Source organism: Stigmatopora argus, chromosome 8 (assembly GCF_051989625.1).
Source record: "Stigmatopora argus isolate UIUO_Sarg chromosome 8, RoL_Sarg_1.0, whole genome shotgun sequence".
Classification (NCBI taxonomy): domain Eukaryota; kingdom Metazoa; phylum Chordata; class Actinopteri; order Syngnathiformes; family Syngnathidae; genus Stigmatopora; species Stigmatopora argus.
Genome location: NC_135394.1, coordinates 8,308,181 through 8,333,157, shown reverse-complemented (window position 1 = coordinate 8,333,157; position 24,977 = coordinate 8,308,181). Strand labels below are relative to the sequence as shown.

Genomic DNA, 24,977 nt, shown 5'->3' with positions numbered 1-24,977 from the left:
TCTGGCTTATCCGTCTTTTTCCCATTCAAATATCAGACTGTTCCAGAGGAGGAAAAGTCTTCAAAACACAATTTAACTTCAGATAATTCTTAAATCTCCAGACTGTGTTTCTGCTGTTTTGAATTAATCCATGTTTTTTTTAATCGAGGGCCATTCCTAATATTTATACAAACATTATAACTTCATTCATTTGACCAGCATTTTACTGTACGTGCACTCTTTTCCATTTTTGTTGTTTTACCCAATACACCATTTGGCTTGAGATTAAGAGCAAATGAAAAGTCAGTGTTCCAGAAAATGGTCAGAATTCCTTTTTTTTCCTTGCAGAGAATGCAAAATTACAGGACAGTGGCAATAAAAAGGCTTTCCACCAAACACTTTGATGCTTTGCAAAAATGTGAGTGGCACAGACAGCAGTGCTGGAAGCCGAGGATGAACAGACAAGCACTCAAGTTTAATGAGGTCTGAACCGTAACCCAGTAAACAATACTGTTTGAAGAAAAAACACTTTGCTGCTGGACCAATGTTCAGCTCGGAGGCTTTTATAGCCGTCATTCTCTGGAAAGCACATTGCATGAAAAACTCAAAGTTTGATGAACAGGTTTACAACAGGGTTTGGGCCATTTGTTTGAACTGACATCCAACTTCAGAGGTGGTTCACGTTACTCCCTCTGAAAATATAGTATATCACCCAACGAGAAGGTCGCTCAAATTGACTAAAGGCTCTAAAATATCTTTAAGAGGCAGAGATGATGGAAAGGAATCTATGGAACTTCATCAAAACATGTTTGTCTTGTAGCTCGGGTTTGTGGAATCTTGTTATTTTGTCATTTATATCACAGTTTTGCCCATCATATCTCATATGAATTGAGTTTTTGGTGTGTTTCAGTTTTAAAAAAAAGTGTCTTGAACATCTTTTATTGATCACACCACTATAAACGTGCAACATTTCATGGTCATGAAGATATGAATACTTTAAATTTATGGCATCAATGTTCTTATACCAATAATTACTCAACTTATGATATATGAAGGCAGGCAGTAAAAAGGTTTGCGCAGCAGGCTAAAGACGCTTCATGCCAGACAGAACATGCTCAGTTAACGCCATGGTTGCTTTTGATCTTTTTGATATTTATATTAAGGCCCTGAATGTTTTTTTTCATGCAGGTATATAATCTAAATATTCATATAGTTATTATTGACTAATTAGGGTAAAAAAGGCAAGGGTAAGAACAGGAAGGAAGAAAAAAAACAGAACAGGTTGAAGTCCAACATTAACTTGTTCGCATATCAGCGAATCTATTCATACATTTCCGGGATAGAAATTGGTTTACGTTCATACTATATTACACCAGAATTTCTAAGTGTGAATTGGGCAACACGTTTCACCTTCAAGATAAGGAACAAAGATTGGTCAGAGGTGTTCTTAAGTTTGCCTTTTTTTAACACACTATTTCAATTCTAAAAAGACTGTGTTGCACGCCACATCGTTTTAAAAAGTGGGCATTTCCGAGAATATGCAACAGCTTTACCAAGGCCACGAGGAAGGTTGAACTTGCCTATTTGCAAGCGCGTTTGTCAGACCAATCAGTTATTTATAGCACAAATGTCTGGGAAAGAGCAATGTAGTCTACGTCAGTCATATCCTCCTTGCTTCCTGCAGGTAAACTACGGTATTGTGTGACAAACCTCCAGCAGGAATCCAGTGTGTTACGACATCTTTTTTTTCTTTTCTTTACAAGCCACTGGCCTTTGTTTCAACAGAGCTGCAGCAGCCATTAAAGGGAGCTGCAGCGGATGTGGGGAAATGCTACAGGGAGAACAAGTTTGTCTCAATCAGCGGCGATAAGTTTATGAGGGACTATTATCTTTGGCTCGCAGGCAAAGACTGCAAATAGGGACAACAACAATGAGGATGGTGAAGTGGTTAGCTATCATACATCCTATGGCAGAAGCATTTGTGACGATTTGGGAAAACACCTTACTAGACTGAGACAAGATTAAATGCCTTGGTGTCTGACAGAAGGGAACAAATATGTGCTTGACACTCAATGGCAGAGGTACCGGTTTTAAAAGGTGTCCATTCCTAGGCAAGTTTGTAGTTTTCCGTCACCACGAGGGTGTACTGTATAGTACAGATGTGGATGTGAGCATGCAGCAAAATGACTTAATTACCAGAGGATATAATGTACATTAATTCTGTTTGAAGAACGCTAACTACGTAATTAGCTAGGATTGGTTCCATCACCCCCCACAACCTTTGTGTGGATAAGCGGTTCAGAAAATGAATGAATGACTTGCAGAACTGGAGTAGTAGTTTAAGGAAATTACTCCTCAAAAAGATACACTCCTCACAATGTGATGCTATTTCCTATTCACAAACTACTATGCATCAGCCTTGGAATGTCAAAGAAAAAAAAGAACGTGAGCAGGGTCTCATTTCTACTGTTTTGTTTTCAGTCATAAATAACCGAGAGAGGAGGAAGATTGAAATCTGCCATTGGAGATAATTTCCCAAACTGCTGAAATTCTGACACAAGTGAAAACAAGTGTATTCATAGTGATCCGTCATCAAGGCGTTTCATCTTGTCAGCATCCCTAAAACTGCGACTTTCGATTGCCACAGCAGGCCTGTGCAGGTACTCTTCTCCAAACAACATTTTTTATTGAAGATAAAAAAAACGGTCGACTCCAATCGATGCATTATCTCGCCGAATCTCGTCTATCTTCACGGGAACGGAGAGTCTTCGAGGTTCAGATTAAATCCCACTCTCAGGTCTGAAGGATCTCATGATCGCTATTTTTCATCTCCTCGGACGGCGGCTGGCTGTTGCCCATTTCCGGGGTGGAACTGAGCGGCCGGGCGTTGGCCTTGGTGGAACGCTGGCGCCGAGTACCGTTGCCGATGCATCGCATGAGGTTCTTGAAGGTTGCCCACATTTCTTCGTCCTTGTAGGAGTAAATGCAAGGGTTCATGACAGAGTTCAGTACTGCCAGTAGAAGAAGCCATCGCTTCAGTTTCATGACTTTACAGCTGGTGCAGTTGAGACCGTCCAGCAGCAGAACCACCAGGCCGGGAGTCCAACAGATCACAAAGGCTCCTACAACAACAAATAGAATTATGCAAACATGACAGTATTTTGCCTGGATTAGCAACCAATACGGTAGATTACTTTGCTAAGCACAGCTCTGCTTTTTATGCCACCTGATTGTTTTTCAGATGGCAAATCTTATTTATTTATTCATTTTTAAATCTGTAAATCGCAAATGTTAAATGCATCACGCCACCCTGCAACCTATCCAATGTAAACAGAAGCAGAACAGTAGCATATTTTTTTGCTCAATCATAAAGATATATAATTATCTACTAATATTGGTAACTATTGGGTTTTGACTTTTAACACTGCTGTATATTGAGGTATCTTAATATAATTAATAATGAAAGAAAATCCACAGGAAGTGATTTACTGTAGAGCAAAGAATCTTCATGCAAATTCTGGAGCAATAGCATTTTCTTGTAATCATGTAATGTTGGATTTTTGTAGCCATTCTGGAAACATATGCTCTTTTAAAATGCAAAATGCCATATTTTATTTCAAAATTGTACCACTGGGGATTGAACATTGAGACCAATGTATCAAAGTTGGGCCACTTGAACCATGAAGTGTAAATCTAGTATCTCAACATGCCTGGGCACAGAGAAGAGCCGCTTAAGAGATTTTTTGGCTTTGAATGAAAGCACAAGCTTCAACTTGCCTTCACAAGTAATGTGTCTTCTTAACCTTCTACATGTCTAGAGATAAAAGAATATAACATACTATGTTTTCCACTCATGTCATTTAGAGCGATATATAGTATTCATACATTATGATATATTGGATTTTATATTTACCAATTGTAAAAATGTGGAAGCTTTCCTTTCCCTGATCTTTCAATCAAAAGGGCTAAAAAAAGTCTTCAGAGAATGAGCATGTAATTCAGATTTCATATACTAGGTAAATGTTTTGGAGGGGGAATAGGGAGTGCAAACACTACTTTAAGAGAAAATGTTGTGTTGTGAATTCATGTGTGGATTATAAAAGCAGGCACCAACATTCTCAGAAACATCCATTTTGTCTTGATGTTATTAAATTTCATTAATGACAGTCATCCAAACGTATATGAAAGATGAATATGAAAACAACAGAATTCCAACTTCTGTTTTCAGAATAAATAAATGACAATTTTCAGCTCGTCTCAGTTGTGGAGAGACTTTGTTTACGCAAACTGTACATGCTCACATGACGGCATATACCAAATTTTCACAATCACTAGACCCCAAAAGCACGTCTCAGAACTGGTTTGTCCAGTTTCCACTTATAGGCAGCAAACTAGAGCAAGAGTTAACAGTCTAACAACGCCTGTCATAAACCATGTCCTTGAACCCGGACACAAAGTCACCTTGTTTGAACTAAAACAAGTAGTAGTGCATTTGACCCCAAATCTCCGAAAATTATAATACTGTACGAATAAGATCTGTTAGCCAATTTGTAAGCTTTGTACTACAAGATCATACGAGTGTGTGGCAACGTGGAGAGAGTGTGTTTCTCTTATGTTTTCCTGTTTTCCTGGGCTGGAGGAGGGGACGCTCATTGAATTGTTTTGTTTAGTGAACAGCCCATCACATATCCAGAGGAGTAGCCCTAATTACACAACAGTTTGGAATAAGTCATGTATGCATACTGTACAGTTATCAAACCATCTGGATGGGCAAACAAATCACGTGCAGATAAAGAGCAACGACTTATGCTATCTACCCAGACATGATTTTCTTTTTTTTAAAGTAGAGGAACAAAACAAAACATGCCTAAAAGTAAAGGTAAACCTGTTTTATTCTAATGTAAAATCTATTTATCCCATAAGACAAAATGAATCCCAAGAGATGATATATGAAAGTAACCATTTAACATTCCAAACTGTTGCTTTTATTCGCCGTTTATGTATAAGGTGGACAAAGCATACAAAAAGGATTTTAAAATAGTCCTTTGATAATAACTTTATGATTTATTTCATTATTGGTGAAAATGTGTTGTTTCTATTGTCATATTTTACATACCGAGTAGCAAGGGTAGGAGACATTTTGCCTGTGCTACTTATGCTTCCTCATGTCACGTTATAATTCTGCCCATATGGTTATTAAGAACACTTTTTCTCCTTGCCATCTAGAATCTGACAATGAAGTTGACAATAGGTTTTCTCTGCGTACATGGGCTTCCTCCTGAGAACATGCTTAGTAGGCTGATTGCACACTTTAAATTTTCTCGAAGGTGACATTTTAAGTCGGAACGTTTATTTGTTCAGAAATGCCAGTTCAGGCAACCTGTCAATCGTTAGCTGGGGTAGGCTCCAGCACCCTCGTGAGAATAATAATAATCGGACATAGGCCCTGTCGTCATTATCAACAACACAAAAAGCCTACTTGTCATCACACCCAGAAACTGCGTGTGACGAAATTGGTGGTGCTTCTCCATAAGCTGCGTTTACTCGGCAAAATACCTAAATAAGTGAAAGTTACGGACTTGTAATAGTATAGTATGGAAAATGAATGAATTTATAAATTCAGTTATTTTATTCATAGCATTCATTATATTGAATGCGAGGCAATCATTGCAACTGGTCTGGTTGAAGCCTGTGTCTTCTCTATTATAAATACAACAACAAAAAATGGTAGTACTTTAACCTTAGTGGGGGAGAGTGTGTTACAACCACTCAACAAATGGTAAGATCAATTTATCTGACTGGCTCATCTTTGTCAAAGAATGCTGAAGAAGATAAGGCGTTTCAAGGAGAATGACTGCCTAGTTTGAGTTTGCTTGAGTTTGTTGACAATCATCAAGTCTACCAAAATACTACATGCACTGTTTGTACCCTGTTTACTCCACCTCCTAAAAAAAGTCCACCACATACAATGCATATGTGGTACAACAAAGGAGAAAAGTCATACTTTAGTTGCGCAAAACAATAGGAGTCTTTGTTATGTGCAAGTTATTCCGCTATGACTTATTTCCTGAAATCTGAGACAATTCAATAACTCTGACGATAGCCATAGAAGAGCAATATGAATCATCAGAAGAAGAGGCAAAAATCTTACTTACCAAGTACCACCATGACTGTTTTGATGAGTTTGATGGGCGTCCTCTTGCGGTTCATGGAACCACTGGTGTGTGGGTTGAGCATCGACGTCTTCTTCTTGACGTAGGCGTAGATCCTCATGTAAATGGCAACCATGACTAGGAACACGACAAGGTTAGACACTGACCAGAAGATCAGGTAGCCCCTGCTAAAAATGGGGGCGAGCTGCGAACAGTCATTCAAGTTGCAGATACAGTTCCAGCCTAGACTGGGCACAGCACCCATGAAAATGGAGATGCCCCACACCAGCACAATGAGCAGGGTCACCCTCCTCTTGGTCAAGTTGCTGTGGACTTTAAAGTTCATAATGGAGATGTAACGCTCGAGCGCAATGACAAGCAGGTTAGCCAGTGAGGCGGAGAGGCTGATGTCCAGAAGACCTTGGCGGATAAAGTATCCTTTCACTGTCAGTTTCCGCGAGACCTCTCCCGTGTTGAACATGAGGTACACGTACGCTATTCCCGCCAGGAAGTCCGAGGCGGCGAGGTTGGACAGGAGATAGTAGAACGGAAAATGGAATCTCTTGTTCGTAATGACAGCTGCGATGACCATGGCGTTGGAGAGCAGGATGAAACAGCAAAAGAGTGAGCCCACCACTTGGACCAGAATGAGCTGGGTCGTGTCCCATTTGTCGTCTGCGCCGCTGTTGTTGTAGAAGAAGCTCATGGGTTTGTCGTAATGGCAGCTGAAGTTTTGCACAGCCATTTTTCTACAAAAACAAAAATCACTATGGTTTGTTTTCAATTGTGCAGTGAAAAATCTTTTCATTCCAGTGGATAAAGATAAAAAAATAACATGACTAAAGTTTAATTTCCAATGAAAGTTTATCGACTTAAAAATATTTTTTTCCAGGGGTACACGGCTAAATACTATTTAATATTTTGTTTTTGATTGCACAATTTAAAAACCAAAAATACATAACATATTACAAAGTGTAAGCGTGGTGATTATCACATACCTGGAGCCAGTATAAAACATACACAAGGTCAAAACACTTTATTTTATTAATTTACCAAAACCTCACATCTCAGATTTTTGCTCACTATAGTTTTTTGGGGGGAAAAATGATGAACAACCACTCCTAATGAAAGCTTGTTGGGTGGTGGGTCATTACTGAACCGTTTTTCTTACTTAATGTATTGAACTTGCATGTAGAAAACAATGCGCATTTAATCCAAATATGAAGTGCCAGAGGAACAGTATAACGGCATAAACAAAACAAGTACTTAGATGTACACTCAGGCAGGGGCTTGCCACAGCTCACACCCACGCAATCAATTACAAACTCACCGATTTGGATGCCACCCCAACAGGCACACTGAAAACACTTTTTTTTTTTCATAATAGGTCCATTTTCCATATTTTCTATGTTTGCAATTTTTGGGTATATTGTAGGCCCAGGAAGAACATGCAAACTCCACACAGGTGGACTGACCAGGATTTGAACCCAGAACCCCACAACTGTGAGGCCAGCACACTAACCACTTAACCACCAGGTCAACCATGTTAAAAAGGAATATAATTATAATTAGCACCTGGCATCCACATAGATGAAAGTCACATTTTGTGTCATGTAGGCCACATGTATACAAAAAGTTAATCTTTATGATGTATATTTATACTTTATAGTCACTTGTCAGATGAATACGGAGGATATTATATTACATAGGATATACTTTTTAAATCCCTGTAGTATTCAGAAAAAAAAAACTATACAACATATTTGTCTTTACTTTTTTAGTGATGGCAACTCAACACTCCACTTTTTGGGATTTAATTTGTCTTTCTTCACGCCATCCCCAGTCCTCAATATCGAAATGTGTCAAATAAATGTACACCCGATGGTGGACGATCATAGATTAATATGAGATTGGCAAAATGTAGCCAAGAGTTCAAAGTACAATTTTGTCCAGACAAGTTCGTCCAAACTTTACAACCTATTCAAACTCGGTTTCTTATCTGTGATTAGAGAGGATCGGATTGTCAAAGAGCGACAAAAGTGTGTCAAACCCAAATGTTTGAAATCGGCTAGGGAAGCTCACCTCAGGTAAATGGCCGCGTCACGACACCGAAAAAGTGCGCAGGTTCCCCGCCGAGTAAGCGAGCATTTCGCCCCTCCGGTCCCTCCAGCCGAGCGCCCACGCAGCCGTGGACGGAGGGAGGCGACAGCGGCAATGAAGTGACGGCGTGCAACGAAGTAAAGCGAGAGAAGAGGAGGAAAAACTCCCAGTTTGTTTGTTCCTTTCCACGCGATGACGCCAGGGAGGGCGTGGATGTCAAATCAATCCGCCGGCATTTTGATCAAATTCCTCCGCGGCGCAATTAATCACAAAGCGAGCGTGCGCGCAAACAGATTTGATTGTATTTTCACGAAAACTCCAAAATGTTACAACAGAGGTGAATAATGAATGTTTGTTTCAATTGAAGTCAATTGAAACAATTCATTCCATTCATTCCCTCATGTTACTCACGCTGGATGTTCATTTGCCACCCAATTTAATCCAAAATACCCACAATTAGATCATTTGCATCCGCAATTTGCAATGATGTGTCCACAGTTTACTAATCATTGTGTAATCTGAATTTACAAATGACTAATCCATACCCACAATTTGCTAATCCGTACCCACAATTTTCTATAATGTACCCAGTTTGCTAATCCATGCCCACAATTTGCTACTATGTACCCACACTGTAAATTAACTGCGTGCTGAGATTGCAGAATGATTGAGTAATCTGAATTTACAAATGACTAATCCGTACCCAGAATTTGTGATAATGTACCCACAGTTTGCTAATCCGTGCCCACAATTTGCTACTCTGTACCCACACTGTAACTGCGTGCTGAGATGATGATTGCATAATCTGAAATTACGAATGACTGTCTGTTTTAAATTGGCTAATCTGTGTCCACAGTTTCATAAAATGTACCCGTAGATTAATAAAGTGCACCCACAGTTTGGTCATACATGGGTACATATTACTAAACGGAATTTGTCAGTAAATGTTACTAAATTGTGTGTACAGATTTATAAACAGTTTAGTCATAATGAATCCACAGTTCACCAATTTGTATCCACAATTCAGTAATCTACAAGAACAGTTTATCAATCTGTATGCAGATTTTTGTAATCTATGGGTACAGACTACTATTGTGTTTAGTCATCTGTACCTGCAATTTACTAATATGCATCCACCAGTTTGTAAAATGCATCCATAAATGACTAAACTGTTAAATTATAGGTACAAATTACTAAATTGAAAGTTTGAAACTGTTTCCACAGATTGTGTGTAGATATTATTAAGCAGTTTAGTCATCTACCCACAGTTTACCAATCTGTACCCACAATTTAGTCATCTATGGCTATAGTTTATCAATCTGTACCCACCATTTAGTAATCTATGGGCACAGATTGCTAAAATATAGCCACATATTAACTATGAAATATTTATTTTTCTGTACCCTGTCATCTAATCTTTTGAAAAGCAAAGAAATGCTTTATTAATTTAATATTAACAGAATTGTCTTCTCACTAAATGTGACTGACTGATCATGAACACAATCATGTACCATGTGAAGAGGATGTGGAACCCCCGTATTTTAGTTGTATATTTCCATTCCCCTTTTTAAACAAAAAAAGGGTTTAATAATAGATTGAGAATCTCAGTAAGCAGTTCCAGTTTTTGAAACCACAAATGTTGTATTTTAAATCTTGGCAATGTATTTAAACATGTTTTTATATATTACTAGAGGTCAACTGTTTGCAGTTGATGCTGACTAAAACCTGCTCTCTCAATTTTTGGGGGGATTGTCTTTTAAGAAGCATATATACCCTCGTTTGTTTTAACGGTGTTATGTCAGGGTGTGATTTAATAGTACCGTATTAATATTGGGAATTGTGCCTCCTACCTGTCTAAACTTACTGCCTTGCTGTAACAGTCTGTCCATTGTCCAAAAGAGGCAGCAGCAATGGATAATCTTACTTTTTGATTGAAAGGATGGGGAAAATTTTGCCGCAGTCCAAAGACGATCCAGTTGCAAAACACCAGATGCTCAAGTGCTAAAATGCTGTGTATGTGCCTGCAAATTTAGACGTGGACATAAAAGGGAAATGAAAACAAGATTAAAAAACTTTTTTTTATTTTTTTAAATGCATGTTATCTCTATGTACATCTGCCCCACAGTTCTGAGTTTGCATGTTCGCCCTGGGCCTGCGTGGGTTTTCCCTAGTTACTCCAGTTTTCCTCTCAAATCCCCAAAAATGCACACCAGGCTGGTTGAACACTCTAAATTGACACTAAGTATGAGCATGAATGGTAGTTCTTCTCTTTGTTCCCTGCAATTGGCTGGCAACCAATTAAGGGTGTTAGAGTACCCAGAGAAAACCCATGCAGGCATGGGAAAAAGATACAAACTCCACAAAGGAACAGTGAGGAGGATGTGCCAACCACTCACTAATATGCATTTTCTGGTTTCACATTTTGAAATTGGAACATTGTCTTATCAAATTACCAAATTACAGGAAATACATTTAGCAAACATGCTAATTTCATTTTCTTGAGCTCATTGGGAATGAACCTCGTTAAAATGACATTTGTCAGGTTGCAAATGATTTCCCATTGAGAAACATGATGACGCTCTGAGAGGGTCGCTTTTTCAAAAAAGCCTCATAATAATCTTGAAGGAGGTTCATTTGATATGTTTTAGATTAGTTTGCAATATAAAACCTGATTATACAATGGCTAAATGATAACCAAGATTGCATGTCCACACAATTACATAGAGGCTGGCGGCTAACTTGAAATAAGAAAGTGAGTGAAACAATGGGAAAATATGTTTTTAAAACATCTTAACTTAATGCTGTCTATACTGTTATACACAGAAAACATTTTGTACTAGTATAGCACAGCATGTAAGATTCATGTGATAGATCTGAAAATACAACTTCAGGAGCAGGTCAAGAAAGAGTGAGATCAATTTAATAGTAAATAGGTTTATTCCCAGACTGCAGGATGGAGAGAGAGAGCTCTAACAGTTGGGAACAGCTCAGCCTGATGTCCTTTGCAACTCTCTCCGAATGAATATAGTTTCTATGACAACGACCAAACTCTGGGCAAAGTCTGATTAATCAGTGTCAGGTCTCCATGACAACGACCAAACTTTGGGCAAAGTCTGATTAATCAGTGTCAAGTCTCCATGACAATGGCCAAATTCTGGGCAAGTTTCTTATGACATCGATGTTTCTATACTTACAAAAACCGATACAATATGAACAAGCAATTGCCAAGCCACTTTGTCATTTTATCTTACAATCTTATTGTACATCATGCTATTCCAACAGATGAGGATGTATAATTTGAAAAAGCACTAAAAGGAGGAAGGGGTGGTTTTGTGGTTGGGTTGCGGGGGCACTGCCACAGTATCGCTTTTAATGAGCCATCACTGGGTGTGTCCAAAAAGATCTCAGCGAATATTTCAATGTTGTCGCTGGCGGGAATTGGCTCATTGGATGAGCAGAGATGCAGAAATATGTGGTATTTGGACTAAGGGTCATGTTTAAGAACGCCAACTTTACAACACTTTAAAGACCCATTTGTGGGGAAACTAAGATTCACTGTAACAATAGCAAGCAGGAGGTGAGTCACACAAGGTCTCATTTGTGAAATGGAGACAATTACTGTAAAACTCCAGATAAGGCCTGCTTATTGAAAGGGAGCAATACAACATTAAGAGCACTCAAATCAAATCTGGTTACATACAGTGTTAAATTATTCAGGCGTGTGCATTGCTCACATAAAACAACTAAGAGACAATTAACCACCATTTATAAACTTTTCTTTTTCAGTGATGAGGCTGTAGAAAGAAAGTGGTTTGAAATGGACTAAGAACAAGGAATACATTAAAACAAATTGAAAAACGGGTCAATAACAGAGTAATCCATTTTTTTAAAAATCAATACTGGTTAAACGATGAGCCCTGCCTGTTAAAAAAACTTTGATTCGTATAATTTAATGGAAGGTAAAACGAGTGTGGAGCAAAGTCTCAGGCCTTCCTAAATGCATATTTGTGCATAGAGTGATAGCATTTAAAAAAAATTCTAGTACAGTACGACTGTCTGGATCCACAAGACTGAGCCCAAAAACGTGTGGGATGCCAAGTGCGGCAACATCCTATGTTTATTCCTTCAGTAAATATACTGAAATACACTACAATAAATACAGTGGAAGTCGGCGCATAGCACTTTGTGGGGGTGGCTTGGATGACAAAACTAGTACCAGTTTAGTGATAACTGATGACGCTTTCACATCCTGTTTAAAGGAATTTCTGAATACATGCTAAACTATTGTCGCCAAGGGCTGTGATTCCCTAATAAGGGTGCTGTGACACCTGACATCGGTGCTGTAAAAGATCATCTGTGTGTGCTAAAGGACTGTGATGGAAAAATGGCAAGAAAAAAAATGCCTTAATAAGGCTTTGCCTGAGACAATTAAAAAGCCCATTAAAGTGAAATGACTGTATCTTGCTAGAGTTTAATTAGTGAGGCATTTGTGTTTCTTATCAGGTCACAAGTAAAACTGGGGCATTCGACAAGATACGCTTAATTTGGAACAAAGACGCACAGAGATGTAACAGGTAAGCTTTTCTTTACTTTGGTTGATGTCAATGTAAGCACAAAAAATGGACCATCATAACGCTACAAAGCACTGAAATGTGGACACATCCAAACCTTTGTGCAACCGCTCCACCAGTCCCACTCAATGCTGACACTGTCACCCAAATCACCGACAAACACAGATAAAAAAAAATCTTGACATCAAGACTTACTGGATAAGTTTATGTTTCAGTTGTGCTCAATATAGGGAAGCTCATAATGTCTTTCTGGACAGACAGCAGTACACAAGCAAGGACTCTGATAAAGACTCGTTGCGGCTTTTGCGTCAGACGTGTGAAGTTCTTTTTCCGTCACTTTCTTCCCAGATTGATTCAATCTGGAGGGGCAACATATGTCAGCTGATGAGTGCGATGTCATCACTTTCAGAGACTCTGTTAGGATTAGAACCATTGAAAAAAAAAACAGGTTAAAACAGTCTTTATTTGTTAATTAATGTTTAGGAGTATCCCTCATTTTGTGACTTCTGTATAAAAGAGGGTCTAAAAATATGTTAATAGTATTTGTAGTTGTAATAGTAAGAGTTATTCTGTGAAGTAGTGGTTCACACATCCACCTCACATTTCTGAGGTTTCATATCCCTACTCTGGACTTCCTGTTTAGCGTTTATGTTACTTCCCGGCTTCCTCGTTTAATTTTGGTATTGCCATAAAGGGCTTTTCATATTTTATACTAATTTGAGCTTCCCAGCTTAAAGATCAAATTAACAAAGCATCGGTTTTCCTGATAAGGGCCTACAAACAGTAGGATACTAGCCGATACATCAAAATTTGCCAAAATTCTATTCAATCGAAATAAAAATCCAAACTAAACTTTCCTTTATTGGACATTTGCAGCTGTTTGAAAAAAAAAAAGGTAAATGGGCAACTATCTTTTATCAACCACAGTATTTATCCCATATACACGAAATGTCGATCTTTGTGTATTGAAATGCTTTTTGAACGTACAGTATGCACAGACAGCATTACATGCTCACTTAGTTTCCAACACGGTATTCTCCAGGTCTTTGAGATATGTAAGGACATACCATCTAATTTAAAAAAATGACAGTAGTAAAAGCAGTAAGAAGGATAAAGTGCAAGGCTGTGTAAGAAGCTACAAACTTGCATACCAAAGTGCAATGTCAAGTCATATCTTCCGCCCAGCTAACCACTGGGCTTTCATTTCCGTAGCTCTAAAGCTGTAGTTGCAACATGGTGCCGATTAGAGTGCATTTATCATAGAGTCACAGACCCATCCATGGCTGTGAATCTGAGGTGGTGGACATTCCCAGTGTACACCCTCTAATCAGCCATTGCTGGGTGTGTCCAGCTACCAATTTCTACGTTGTCAGAAATAAGAGCCCACGCCAAACCTCAGAGATGAGGGAATTTCGCTGCACTCAGATGCTCACTGGTGATAGGGATTAGCTCATTGAAAAGAAATGAGCAGTTTGTTCAGACAAATTAAGACCTGATTTCTACTTAGATAAACACGACTTATTTACTCTGACTTCCCTCACTTTGCAAGCAAGCAACATTTAAATAGAAAAGCAACAAAAGGCCATCATGCGTGTGAGAATAGTGACACAAATACAGTGTGTACGTTACGTACTTTTCACAACAGCAGAACATAGAATAGTGGGTGTAGAGGTCTGTCTTTTTGCTCTCCTCTGAAGCTGCAAAATCTTTCTGATCCCTAAGGAACTTTTGCAGATCTGTCAGCGGGAATCCATCCTTTTGGTAATTCTGAAAGTAAAAGGTAAAGTGTAATAACGGGCATACACAATAACAGGGAGGGGATTGTTGATGGTCTGGTAATATTTATATGTATATATACACAAAGTAATCCCTCAATTATTGCGGTTAACGTGGACCAGACATGGCTGCAATAAATGAAAAACTGCAAAGTAGGGTCACCCCTATTTAATTTAAATTAATAATAATAATAATTATTTTTTTTTTTACTTCAGTGCTGAGTCCTAGTAGCAAGCGGAGGACAGGGGAGTGGCTTTCGCTTGCAAGTTTCAGCGTGGATTTTCTCATTTTTATGAACTTACAACAAAAAATTCCCCCAGAAAAAAATCCACGATGTAGTGAAACCGCAAAAGTTGAAGTCGCAATATTCGAGGGATTACTGTAATTTATATTACAAGCACAAAACTAGTACCTTGATGGTCTCGTAGGCGTCGGTGATGAGCGCGATGAAGAGCGACAGCACCATGTAAATGAAGAGTGAAATGAAAGAGTAGAGGTAGGCCCGACTAAAGAGCCAAACCAACGTGTTTTTGTCCTTCAGCTGGGTAAAAGTGGTGAACATGTCATCACCATTCAACAAGGAAAACAGACACTCCGCCACAAGGCTCAGGCCTTCAAACTGGGAAAGATAGAAGGGGCAAACATTTATGAACACAAGTAATCACCATTCTTGTGGAATTGCAAAAACAGCTCTTCTCCCACAGGGTTTTTTGCTTTTTGTTTCAAGAAAAATGGACTGCAGTCAATTTAAACCATTTGCTTTGACATTTTAGTCCTGTTGCAGAATGGTGTTTAGTGCTTTCAGTGCATGTAAACTGCCTCATAATTGAGTATACTTCACTTTCATTGCTTTCACCTACCTGCATGTTTGAGAAACAGGTTTAGTGAGATTTCTTATAAATGGAGTTGGCTTACTAAGGAAAGGTACACAAGGGAATACTGACATCTAGTGTCAACATTTTACAATACGTATATACAATCCCATGAAAGTTTTTTCTGAGTGTACTGTGCCCAGGGTTTTATAACCCACGTGAAGAATGGAATTTATGACAGTTCACACTCATGCTCCAAATAAAAACTACATAGTTACCTTCTCATGATACGGGCCCAGCACTATCCAGCCACAGAAGGTATAACCAAGGTAGATCATTCCAGCACAGCAGCAAAAACGCAACACCTTTGGAAAGGCTGCCTTCATGGTCAAAATAAGCACCTAAAGATAACAATGCAACCACGTAAAACTGTGTGTATGGGTAAGGGTTACACAGACGCACACTTACATTGTATTTCTGAAAGTAGCCTAGATAGCGGATCACGCCAACCCACACCAATAACGTTGATGTACCCAGAAATATACTGCACACATCATAACTGGTCAAACTCTGTGGGCCAAAAAAAAGGGAAAGTGGGCTGATTAAAAACAAATCAAAAACTATATTCAGGACAATAAAGACAACATCTCTAGACTAGATGAACAAAATATGAGACCACATCAATACGTAGCCAGAAAAAAAATTGAATTTGGAATTAAGGTCTTGCATCCAAACTAATCTAGTCGAAAGCCATTTGCATTCAAAATAAATATTTAAACAATATCTTCTATATATACTATTCCCATGTGTTTCAGCTGTAGCTGAATGCAAGTTCACTTTGTTTCCATACAGTAAAAATGCAATTGGTGTTCTACTAAGCTAAATGTATACGTGTCTTGTTTACACGATCATTGCTAACACTAATGTGTAGTTTGGTATGATAATGTAACTCGATTCTCCATTTTGAAGAGCTTATCTGGCCACCCAAAGCAGAAGGGGATGTTGTACACTTGAATAGTATTTTGAGCCTGGTTGCAGTACCATTTTTTGGCCAGTAATATTACACGTACAGTCTCGAAGATAAATAACTTTTTGGTTTGGAATTTATACATCATTTTTCAAAGCATGTGTATTGGTAAACTATTTTACCTTTGCTTGAATTTCCATCTTCAGTATTGAGCCAACTATGGTCAAGAGGTCACTAACAATGACCAGCACATACCAGCCATTTAGGAACTCTCCCTGGTCATCTTCACATACTTTTCGGTTGTAATTTTCATGGAGAAATCTGGAGAATCTCTGGAAGCCCACATAAATGAGTGTCTTCAGCAAGTTTAGGCGAAATGACACTGGCTTGAAAAAGACTGACCTGCAGTAACTTGACGGCTAGCACTATGGAGCGGCTGCACAGCAGAGCTGACGTCAGGCAAACCACAATCACAAAGCCGTCGAACACCAGAAGATAGTGAGTATTCTTCTGAGCTGAACGATAACAAAATTGCAGAAGAGAACATTAATCTTGCGCGTAAATGCACCACCTGTTGTTACTGATAACCAAAGAAAACTGTCTGTCATCACAACAAGGTCCCAAACTCTGAAACTCTATCTGCATGATTTTATTGGCATTTCTGCAGCAAAATATTTAAATAAAAATACTCCAATATGTACATGCAATGTGAGGTGTGATATTGAACTTTAAATATTTAGTTAATTAATGCGGTAGACACACAAGAACAAGAACAAAATGCCAAGCAGCATTGTTCAACTACCTGTTCCAGATATTTTCCAGCCTCGGCAAGCACTGCTTTGTGCATCAATGTCCAGGAACAATTTCACCTTTCCACTGTGACACTGGTTGTCAAATGTTATCTGGTGAGCACACATGAAAACTGTTTAATAACACATTTCATGGTTTTGCATTGTTGAGTTTAAACCTATACACTGCAGATACTGCTTTATGTAACATATTTACATAAGCAGTTTAGATGTCATATGATAAAAAAGTTAATCATTGGAGGACATCCATCCATTTTGTTTTTACAACTTATCCTTCCCAGTGTTATGGGAAAGTTGAAGCACATGAAACCTTGTGGTGTCCTCATCAAATACCCAGATCCTGGTTATAGACATATTTTGCCTGAACCGAAAACATTGACAGCTTCGCTATGTTAAAACACATCTTTCAGTTCTGCTATTGTCTTATATTACAGTATATTGGCATTGAGCAATGGTAGAACGTAAGAAGGATTTTTTTTTGCAATTGGTTTACAATATTCAGCTTTCACTTTGTTCATTTTTGTTGTCTTTGTAAACTAATTAGGGAAGAGAAATGCTCTGAATCCCATACCATGACAGAAAAAGAGTAACAGTCAGGTAACTCCCGTGACCGCACTGTTTGGAGGTTGATTCCTTTTAAGTTAAAGTTTATTTTCACGTCCACCAACCTGTAAATGGGAGACAAAATTATTTTAATACATTTAGGTGAGCAAATATGAAGATCGAATACCTGTAAAAGGCCAAGTCAAAAAAAGATGCGTTCTGGGTTTTCCATTGATGGGAGGCCTTTGGGTCAAGAGATAAGCAAACTAGAGGCAGAAAAAAATGAATAACCTGATTAGTAACCAATAATTGTTTCACTGTGTATAAGCAATCATTAAAAAAATACATATTAATCTATTTAACTTGGGTACATTTCCACATTCCAAATTCACATTTGTGGACTATTATGCACTTATTATGTATTCTTGACTAACTTTTCAAACTATAACATTAGGATAAATTAGGTAACATACATTTTTAAATTCTATTCTAGTCATTTATGGTGGCAATATTAGGGGTATATTATGTTATTTAGTGACAGAATACAGATATCGCAAAAAGACGTTCAGTTTCCAATATATTGTGTAAAAAATTTTCGAGAGAAATGTTTCCTAATTATTCATTTAATTTCTTTTTGTTTGGCAGAGCAAAAATCATAATTCTCAGTCACCATCTTAAATAAACAATTGAGAATAATGTTCTTCATTCCAAAACAAAATTCTAGCAGAATGTGAAACTTGGTTTTAATGCACATATCATCAGTTGTTTAGGTTTTGTCTTCTGGACGGAAGGCTCACCTGTTTCCAATTGCGCGTCTATGTCATAAAGCTCATCCGAAGACGCAACGTTGCCCCTCCTGTAGAGGTTTTTGCAGATGACCAGAGGCAACAAGCCACTATCTTCATCCTCAGCGTAACTGATGGGACCCACAGCGAGCCGGCTCAGCTGGCTATACTGTAAATACCAGCAGCATCACAAGAATTCACTGATCCAGGCCAAATTACATACAAACACCAGCGTACGGACCCATCATTGTCTGTGCTGGCTATACCAAATTGCCTATATACCTTAAAAATGTAATCATAGATAACTCGTGAAAATTGTGTCATTGGTGACGAGTGTGTGAACTTGCCTGATCCAACACATAAAACAAGCTGTCATAGACACTTTGTTGCGAGTACACCGCAACGCAGTAATCGTCCTCGTCCACGCCACTGTAGTCCTTCAGGAACAAGTTTTTCAGGGCCATGGCATTCTCTTCCTTGTAGGACACCACCAGCTGGTTGTTAAGGCCAAAGAGGACGAGCTAAAAGTAACAAATGTGCCTCTAAACATTGTTGTCACACTTCTAGTGAAAATCAGCATCTAACGCAGGGGTAGGGAACCTATGGCTCGGGAGCCATATGTGGCTCTTTCCATGGGTGCATATGGCTCTCCACTAACCTGTGAGGTAAAATAGGTAAATCACTGGCGAGAAAGCTGAGTCCCGAATGCACTAATAGAGCGTCACTGTGGCGTTGACACTACCTCTACCACCACTTTAATCATAATTTTGTTTTTTATTAATCTTCTGCATGCATGATATCATTGATACTGATTTATTAGCAGCATAACAATGTTGTCAATAGAATTTGGAGACTTTTTGTACTTCAAAAGTGGTGAAATGACCAAAAAATAAATCACATTCTCATGTATTTTTACTTTTCAATTCTGAGAACGGCTCTCAAAAAATAACATTAGAAAATAGGAATTGTTTATGGCTCTCTCTGTCAAAAAGGGTGTCAAGCAAAAGGTCTTGAGGACAGATCCAGCCCTTGACATCATTTTTTGTGGTCGGGTAAAACATTAAATATGGTGGAGGGGCAGACCTGACACAAAAATTAGCTGAATTGAGGCATTTCACTTTATGAACTAACTGCAACTATGCAAAACTTGTTTAGTTCCGTTTCCACTTGAGAGGGGGGAAAAGTCTCCCAGGATTTCCTTTACATGTTGCAACAATTTAAACACTGTCAATAGCAAATCAACCAAACTTCACGTAGGGCTCACTTCTACAATCACGTGACATATACTCCAAGAAAATAGGAACTTAACACAAAGCCTCAGCTGTTTTTTTCAACAACAAATGCAATTGATGGGTTAAAAAACAGCCCCGATATTTGGAAACATACTTGTGTGGTGATCATGACTATCTTGAGGATTTGCACACCCAGTTTCCAGGGAATGTGTCTTCTAGCTCTGTACTTCTCACATGGACTCATAAAGTAGAACTTCAGATCATCCCTCAGTTTCTCCTCCTTGATTTGGTCCTGAGTTGGGGTTGAACTGTGGAATAATAATTTTAAAAAATCTATTATATATATTTACACACATTATATATATATTTTTTTTCCAAACGGGTCAAACATTTTACACAATTAGTTGAGGATAAGAAGAAGTGCACTGAACTGACCACCATACAATAGTTACTTTCATAAATGTCACCCAACTTGTTTCAGGAAGTTCAATATTTACATTCAATGTTTATTTCTTGGTTGCGAAACATTTGGAAGTAATGCCCAGTGCGCTGTCGTTGCATTTGGGTTGATAAGAAATATATTTTGCCTTTAAATGTTATTTGCTCTAAAACACAACATATGCCACGTTTTAATATTAAAGCGTGAGTGAAAGTTGCACTTCCAACGACAATTTGGTCATTGCAAGTCTCAAAGCACCTTGGGAATAAAACTTACCTCACGGAATTGCTCCTATCAAGATAACGAGTTAATAGTTCCATGGTGGACGGATAGTCCACGGTTATCAATGACCACGCGTGGCCATCAACCGTGACAGCCACCAGATGCGTTCGCCACAAAAGTGCCTGGATCACCACTCTGCCAATCAGCACAAATCAGCAGGCGACGCCGCAGTGTCATCCGTGATGACCACAGGGTGGCGCTGTGAGGAAATAATTCTAGCTCTTCTCACTTGTAATTTGCTGTCGAACAAGTGATTTATAAATATTATTTAAAACTGTCTTGATAACCATCCCCCTTTTAACACCTTGCTTTGACCCTTTCATGCACGAATTATGTCATATTTTTTTAAATTAAATATTTTTTGTCACCTTCATTTTGGGGCTCTCATTCAAATAGTGTTTTGCTTCGCGAATTTTGTTTTGTTTCATGGCCTCGCATTGATTAACTTTTTGCCTACCAATCAAATAATAATAAAATTATGTAATCATCATAATAATTATAATAATAATAGTAATAATAATAATAATATAGTAATAATAACAGTAATAATAATAGTAATAATAATGGTAATAATAATAATAGTAACAATAATAATAATGATAATATTAATAATAATACACAACTATTGTCCATCTTCGTTTAACTTGCTCTTGATATATTGCATAGTATATTTTTTCTGAGCACAAAGTACACGCTTCCTTTACTGTTTATAGTCCCCTTCACTCACAGCGTACATCGGACATCTATCCTTGTATATACGATATCTTTAGTTCCAATCATTAACCTAACGATGGTTGCAATAACGGAGGCGTCACTAAAATAAAGTATTAATATAAAAGCTACTAAAACACACATTGAATAGTCTATCAAGTCATTTCAAATCATGTCATATGATTTAAAAATATTTTGCCATTGTGTGTCAAGTTCTTTAATTTATGTTTGTCTAAAATCAGCCACCGTAAAGCCTGAAAACTTCCGATTGTTTTCGGTAGCCATCGGAAATCCAGATTCAAAATGTTCCCCTTTTTATTCGTGTTTTTGACGTCGTTAATGTCTAAAAATTGTGCCGTGTCCTGTCCATGTGAGAGATCCGATTTATGCCATCAGATACGCGACGAAAGAAATTTCGAGGTACCTTTGATGACCATCAAACACTCTTAAAACAAGTTTATTCATGACAGCATAACTGGGATTATCTACTAATACCGTTATTACCCTCCTGTAATTTCCTTTACAGCATTACGATTAGTTTTAGTGTGAAGTTTTAGTTTCAAATGAAATATTGATATTGGAATTTGTTGAAGGGACTTAATTTGTTGCATTGACATCATTTGTTGTAAAATACAGGTATAAAATAATAAAAATCCACGTATATATTTTTTTACAATGTGAGAAAAAAATACCTTCACACACATTAACGATTTAGGCTTCAATACACCGAACACGAAAACCTTTAATTACACCCAGTGAAAAACTACAAAACGTATGTGTGTTGTCACAACAAACAAACAAAAAACAAAAATGAATAATTAATTAATAAATAATCAATGAATAAAAATAATACATAATCAACTGATAAATAATCAATAAATAATTAAGTAGTGACATGAGTAGCCAACAACATAAATAAGAAGGGAAGTGCACAATTAACAACAACAAACAAATAAGTAATCAATCAATAATGATAAAAAGAAAAAGAGTAGTCAACATAATAAGTAGTCAACAAAATAAATAAGTAGTCAATATAATTAAATAGTCAACATTAATAAGTGGTTGCATAATTAAGTGGGTACAAAAGTGACTAAAGCAGCAGAGTTTTAGTGCAAGATAAGTCTTGATTAGGTCCTAATGCTTCATTTGCTAAGCATACACAAATGAGTAAGAGTCGGATTTTGATTGGAATTAAAAATAAGATTAGAGTTATTTGTGCTGTTTTTGCACTCAGGTGTTTGTGTTCGACGTGGGCGGGAAGACATGGAAGTCGTACAACTGGAGCATGGTGACCACAGTGGCCACGTTTGGAAAATACGACCCAGAGCTTATGTGTCATGCTCATTCTAAAGGAGCACGGGTTGTACTCAAAGGTATTGTTTTCCAACTATGTTTTACCCTCATTAACACAAAAGCATTTTTTTACCTACTGACGTAAATGTGCTTTAACAAAAATGTTCAATGGAGGCTTCACGGGCCATTGAACTCAAATAGGCATAGTCTTGTACTGTGCCAATCTTGTTTTCCAACTCTAAATGAGATGTTACAAATTCAGCGCAAGTTTAACTTTTATTTTTAAACCTAAATCTACACTTGCATCACAAGTTCAGGAGGTCATATGTATGTCTTTTACACAAGGTGACGTTCACCTCACTGACATTGTGGACCAATACAACAGGACGCGTTGGATAACGGAAAAAGTCAACCTCGCCAAAATTCAGTTCATGGATGGGATCAACATCGACATTGAACAAGCAGTCGAAAAAGGCTCGCCTGAGTACTTTGCGCTAACAGATCTGGTCAAAGAGACAACTGAGACTTTTCACAGGGAGATTCCCGGTTCTCAGGTGACCATGTCACAACAAAACACACCTAAAGCCACCCTGTTCAAACCAGTCCTCTTTTTCAGGTGTCCTTCGATGTCGCCTGGTCTCCCAAATGTATCGACAAACGCTGTTATGACTATGTGAGCATCGCCGACTCCTGCGATTTGCTCTTTGTGATGTCCTACGATGAGCAGAGTCAGATACTTGGCGATTGCATTGCCATGGCCAATGCCCCTGTCAATCAAACTCTTAATGGTATGTGGTCTCACTGAGTGCCAGGGATGAACTAATCAATCACTGATGTTCAGTCTGCTCTCCCTGTCTTTCTAATCAGCTTATCAGCAGTATTTGAATTTAAAGATCGCTCCGAAGAAGTTAGTGATGGGTGTGCCATGGTATGGCTACGACTACCCATGTCTCAACCTCACACAGGTAGGATATTAATATATAGTAATGCCTCCATGCCATCACTGGTTTGCTGTTCCATTATATTGCAGACTGTAATAATACAATTGTATCACCACCAGGACGACATCTGTTCTATTGCCAAAGTGCCATTCCGCGGTGCTCCGTGCAGTGATGCTGCTGGAAAACAGCGATCTTACAGCTGGATCATGAAGCAAGTCAACGACTCTTTAACAGGTCGCCTGTGGGACAGTGAGCAGCTGGCGCCCTACTTCAATTACGAGGTATGTATAGGCTCTTCTTTAAGGTGTTTTGATTTCATACCATCGTGCAGCTTAAATACATTTTCCTTCCGCGCACATAATGAGTTTTAACATCTTAACCCATAGTCCTAAATCCGTAAATAATGTAATCAACCAGCTAGGAGACATAAAAAATGGGTTTAGAGTATCGATGGGTATACAGTACAGTCTTAGAATATACTTTATAAATGTCACTGTGACTTGTAGATGAATAACAAGGCAATTTTAATTTGGAAATGAATGACTGTATTTACTCAATCATGGGGGAAAAAACAATAAAAATATCTGGCTACCAGGATCCATGTGAATACATGCTTAACATCTACTTACCAAACTGTGATCTGTCTGACAAAGGAGTAGCAATTTTAGTTAGTGTCCTCCCAGGAAGAAGAACAAAGTAAGCGAGAGCTTGAGACCTCCCTCTGGGCAGCCAAAACTCACTGACAATTGGGAGTTTCTTCCCCCAACTATTGTAGTCCCACTACTGACCTGTAAGAGGCAGCATAGCAACAGGTTATTGTCATTTGGGTCATGGGTGTACTGGAGCCAGCTGGCTGCGATTGGGCAGAGCAACATGCATGGGCAAGACTCAATATTGTAAATAATGAACAGGTTTAAGATTCACTTTTCAGAACTGATTTGTTTCTCAAATGTCCCTTTTATCATTGCATTAATATGATTATTCTTCAGGATATTATTTCAGAGATATCAAATAATAAAGCTGCAACCACTTTACCAATGTGTGTGTACTCTGCATACCATAACCAATTTTCTACCCCCACTTTTTCACCATCAGGATCCAAATGGACAGATTCATCAAGTTTGGTATGATGATGCAGAGAGTGTTTGCCAAAAGACAGACTTTATCAAATCTAAAGGTTTGCGAGGAGTGGGAATGTGGAATGGCAACATTTTAAACTACAGCGACGATCCGGTTGCTAAGCAGCAGACCACAATAATGTGGAACGCTCTCTTTGGATGTGATCTGGCCTAAAATTTACAGGCTCCAGACATTTACAGCAGCTGAATTGTTGTGTCTATGTTAACATTCCCCTCTAGCCCTAACACATTGGCAGGTCATAGAAACATACATGCACTTCAGACTTTTATTATTGCTATTCTTCTCTCAGGCATTCTGCATCACTTTTTTTAGTTTTGTGCTTTGAATACACCAAAGTATGAATAAATGCTGCTCATGGTTTGTCATGCTTTTAACTTGATCATTGTCAATAAAATATCTGACTATGCTAGACATGCTCAATTTGGTTTGTCTAATGCATTTTTTA

General features: G+C 38.2%; 3 protein-coding genes across 3 annotated transcripts; 1 reads left to right on the top strand and 2 right to left on the bottom strand.

Annotated features, from left to right (window-relative positions):
* Positions 1–107: 107 nt before the first annotated feature.
* On the bottom strand, positions 108–8,601 carry lpar3 (lysophosphatidic acid receptor 3). The gene is made up of 3 exons (XM_077607871.1): positions 8,214–8,601; positions 6,135–6,880; positions 108–3,101 (listed from the first exon to the last, which is right to left on the bottom strand). Exons 2-3 carry the CDS (start codon positions 6,874–6,876, stop codon positions 2,773–2,775), a joined length of 1,071 nt encoding a protein of 356 aa, XP_077463997.1. The 5' UTR covers positions 6,877–6,880; positions 8,214–8,601; the 3' UTR covers positions 108–2,772.
* A 4,198-nt stretch (positions 8,602–12,799) lies between these two features.
* Positions 12,800–20,634, bottom strand: mcoln2 (mucolipin TRP cation channel 2). The gene is made up of 14 exons (XM_077607971.1): positions 20,442–20,634; positions 19,881–20,034; positions 18,842–19,015; positions 18,507–18,663; positions 17,897–17,975; positions 17,738–17,834; positions 17,160–17,259; positions 16,760–16,872; positions 16,540–16,689; positions 15,859–15,960; positions 15,669–15,791; positions 14,991–15,197; positions 14,436–14,569; positions 12,800–13,216 (listed from the first exon to the last, which is right to left on the bottom strand). Exons 1-14 carry the CDS (start codon positions 20,483–20,485, stop codon positions 13,180–13,182), a joined length of 1,671 nt encoding a protein of 556 aa, XP_077464097.1. The 5' UTR covers positions 20,486–20,634; the 3' UTR covers positions 12,800–13,179.
* A 791-nt stretch (positions 20,635–21,425) lies between these two features.
* Positions 21,426–24,941, top strand: ctbs (chitobiase, di-N-acetyl-). Its single transcript, XM_077606955.1, has 7 exons — positions 21,426–21,578; positions 22,393–22,531; positions 22,797–23,005; positions 23,068–23,239; positions 23,319–23,416; positions 23,512–23,673; positions 24,488–24,941. Exons 1-7 carry the CDS (start codon positions 21,462–21,464, stop codon positions 24,683–24,685), a joined length of 1,095 nt encoding a protein of 364 aa, XP_077463081.1. The 5' UTR covers positions 21,426–21,461; the 3' UTR covers positions 24,686–24,941.
* The last annotated feature ends 36 nt before the right edge of the window (positions 24,942–24,977 follow it).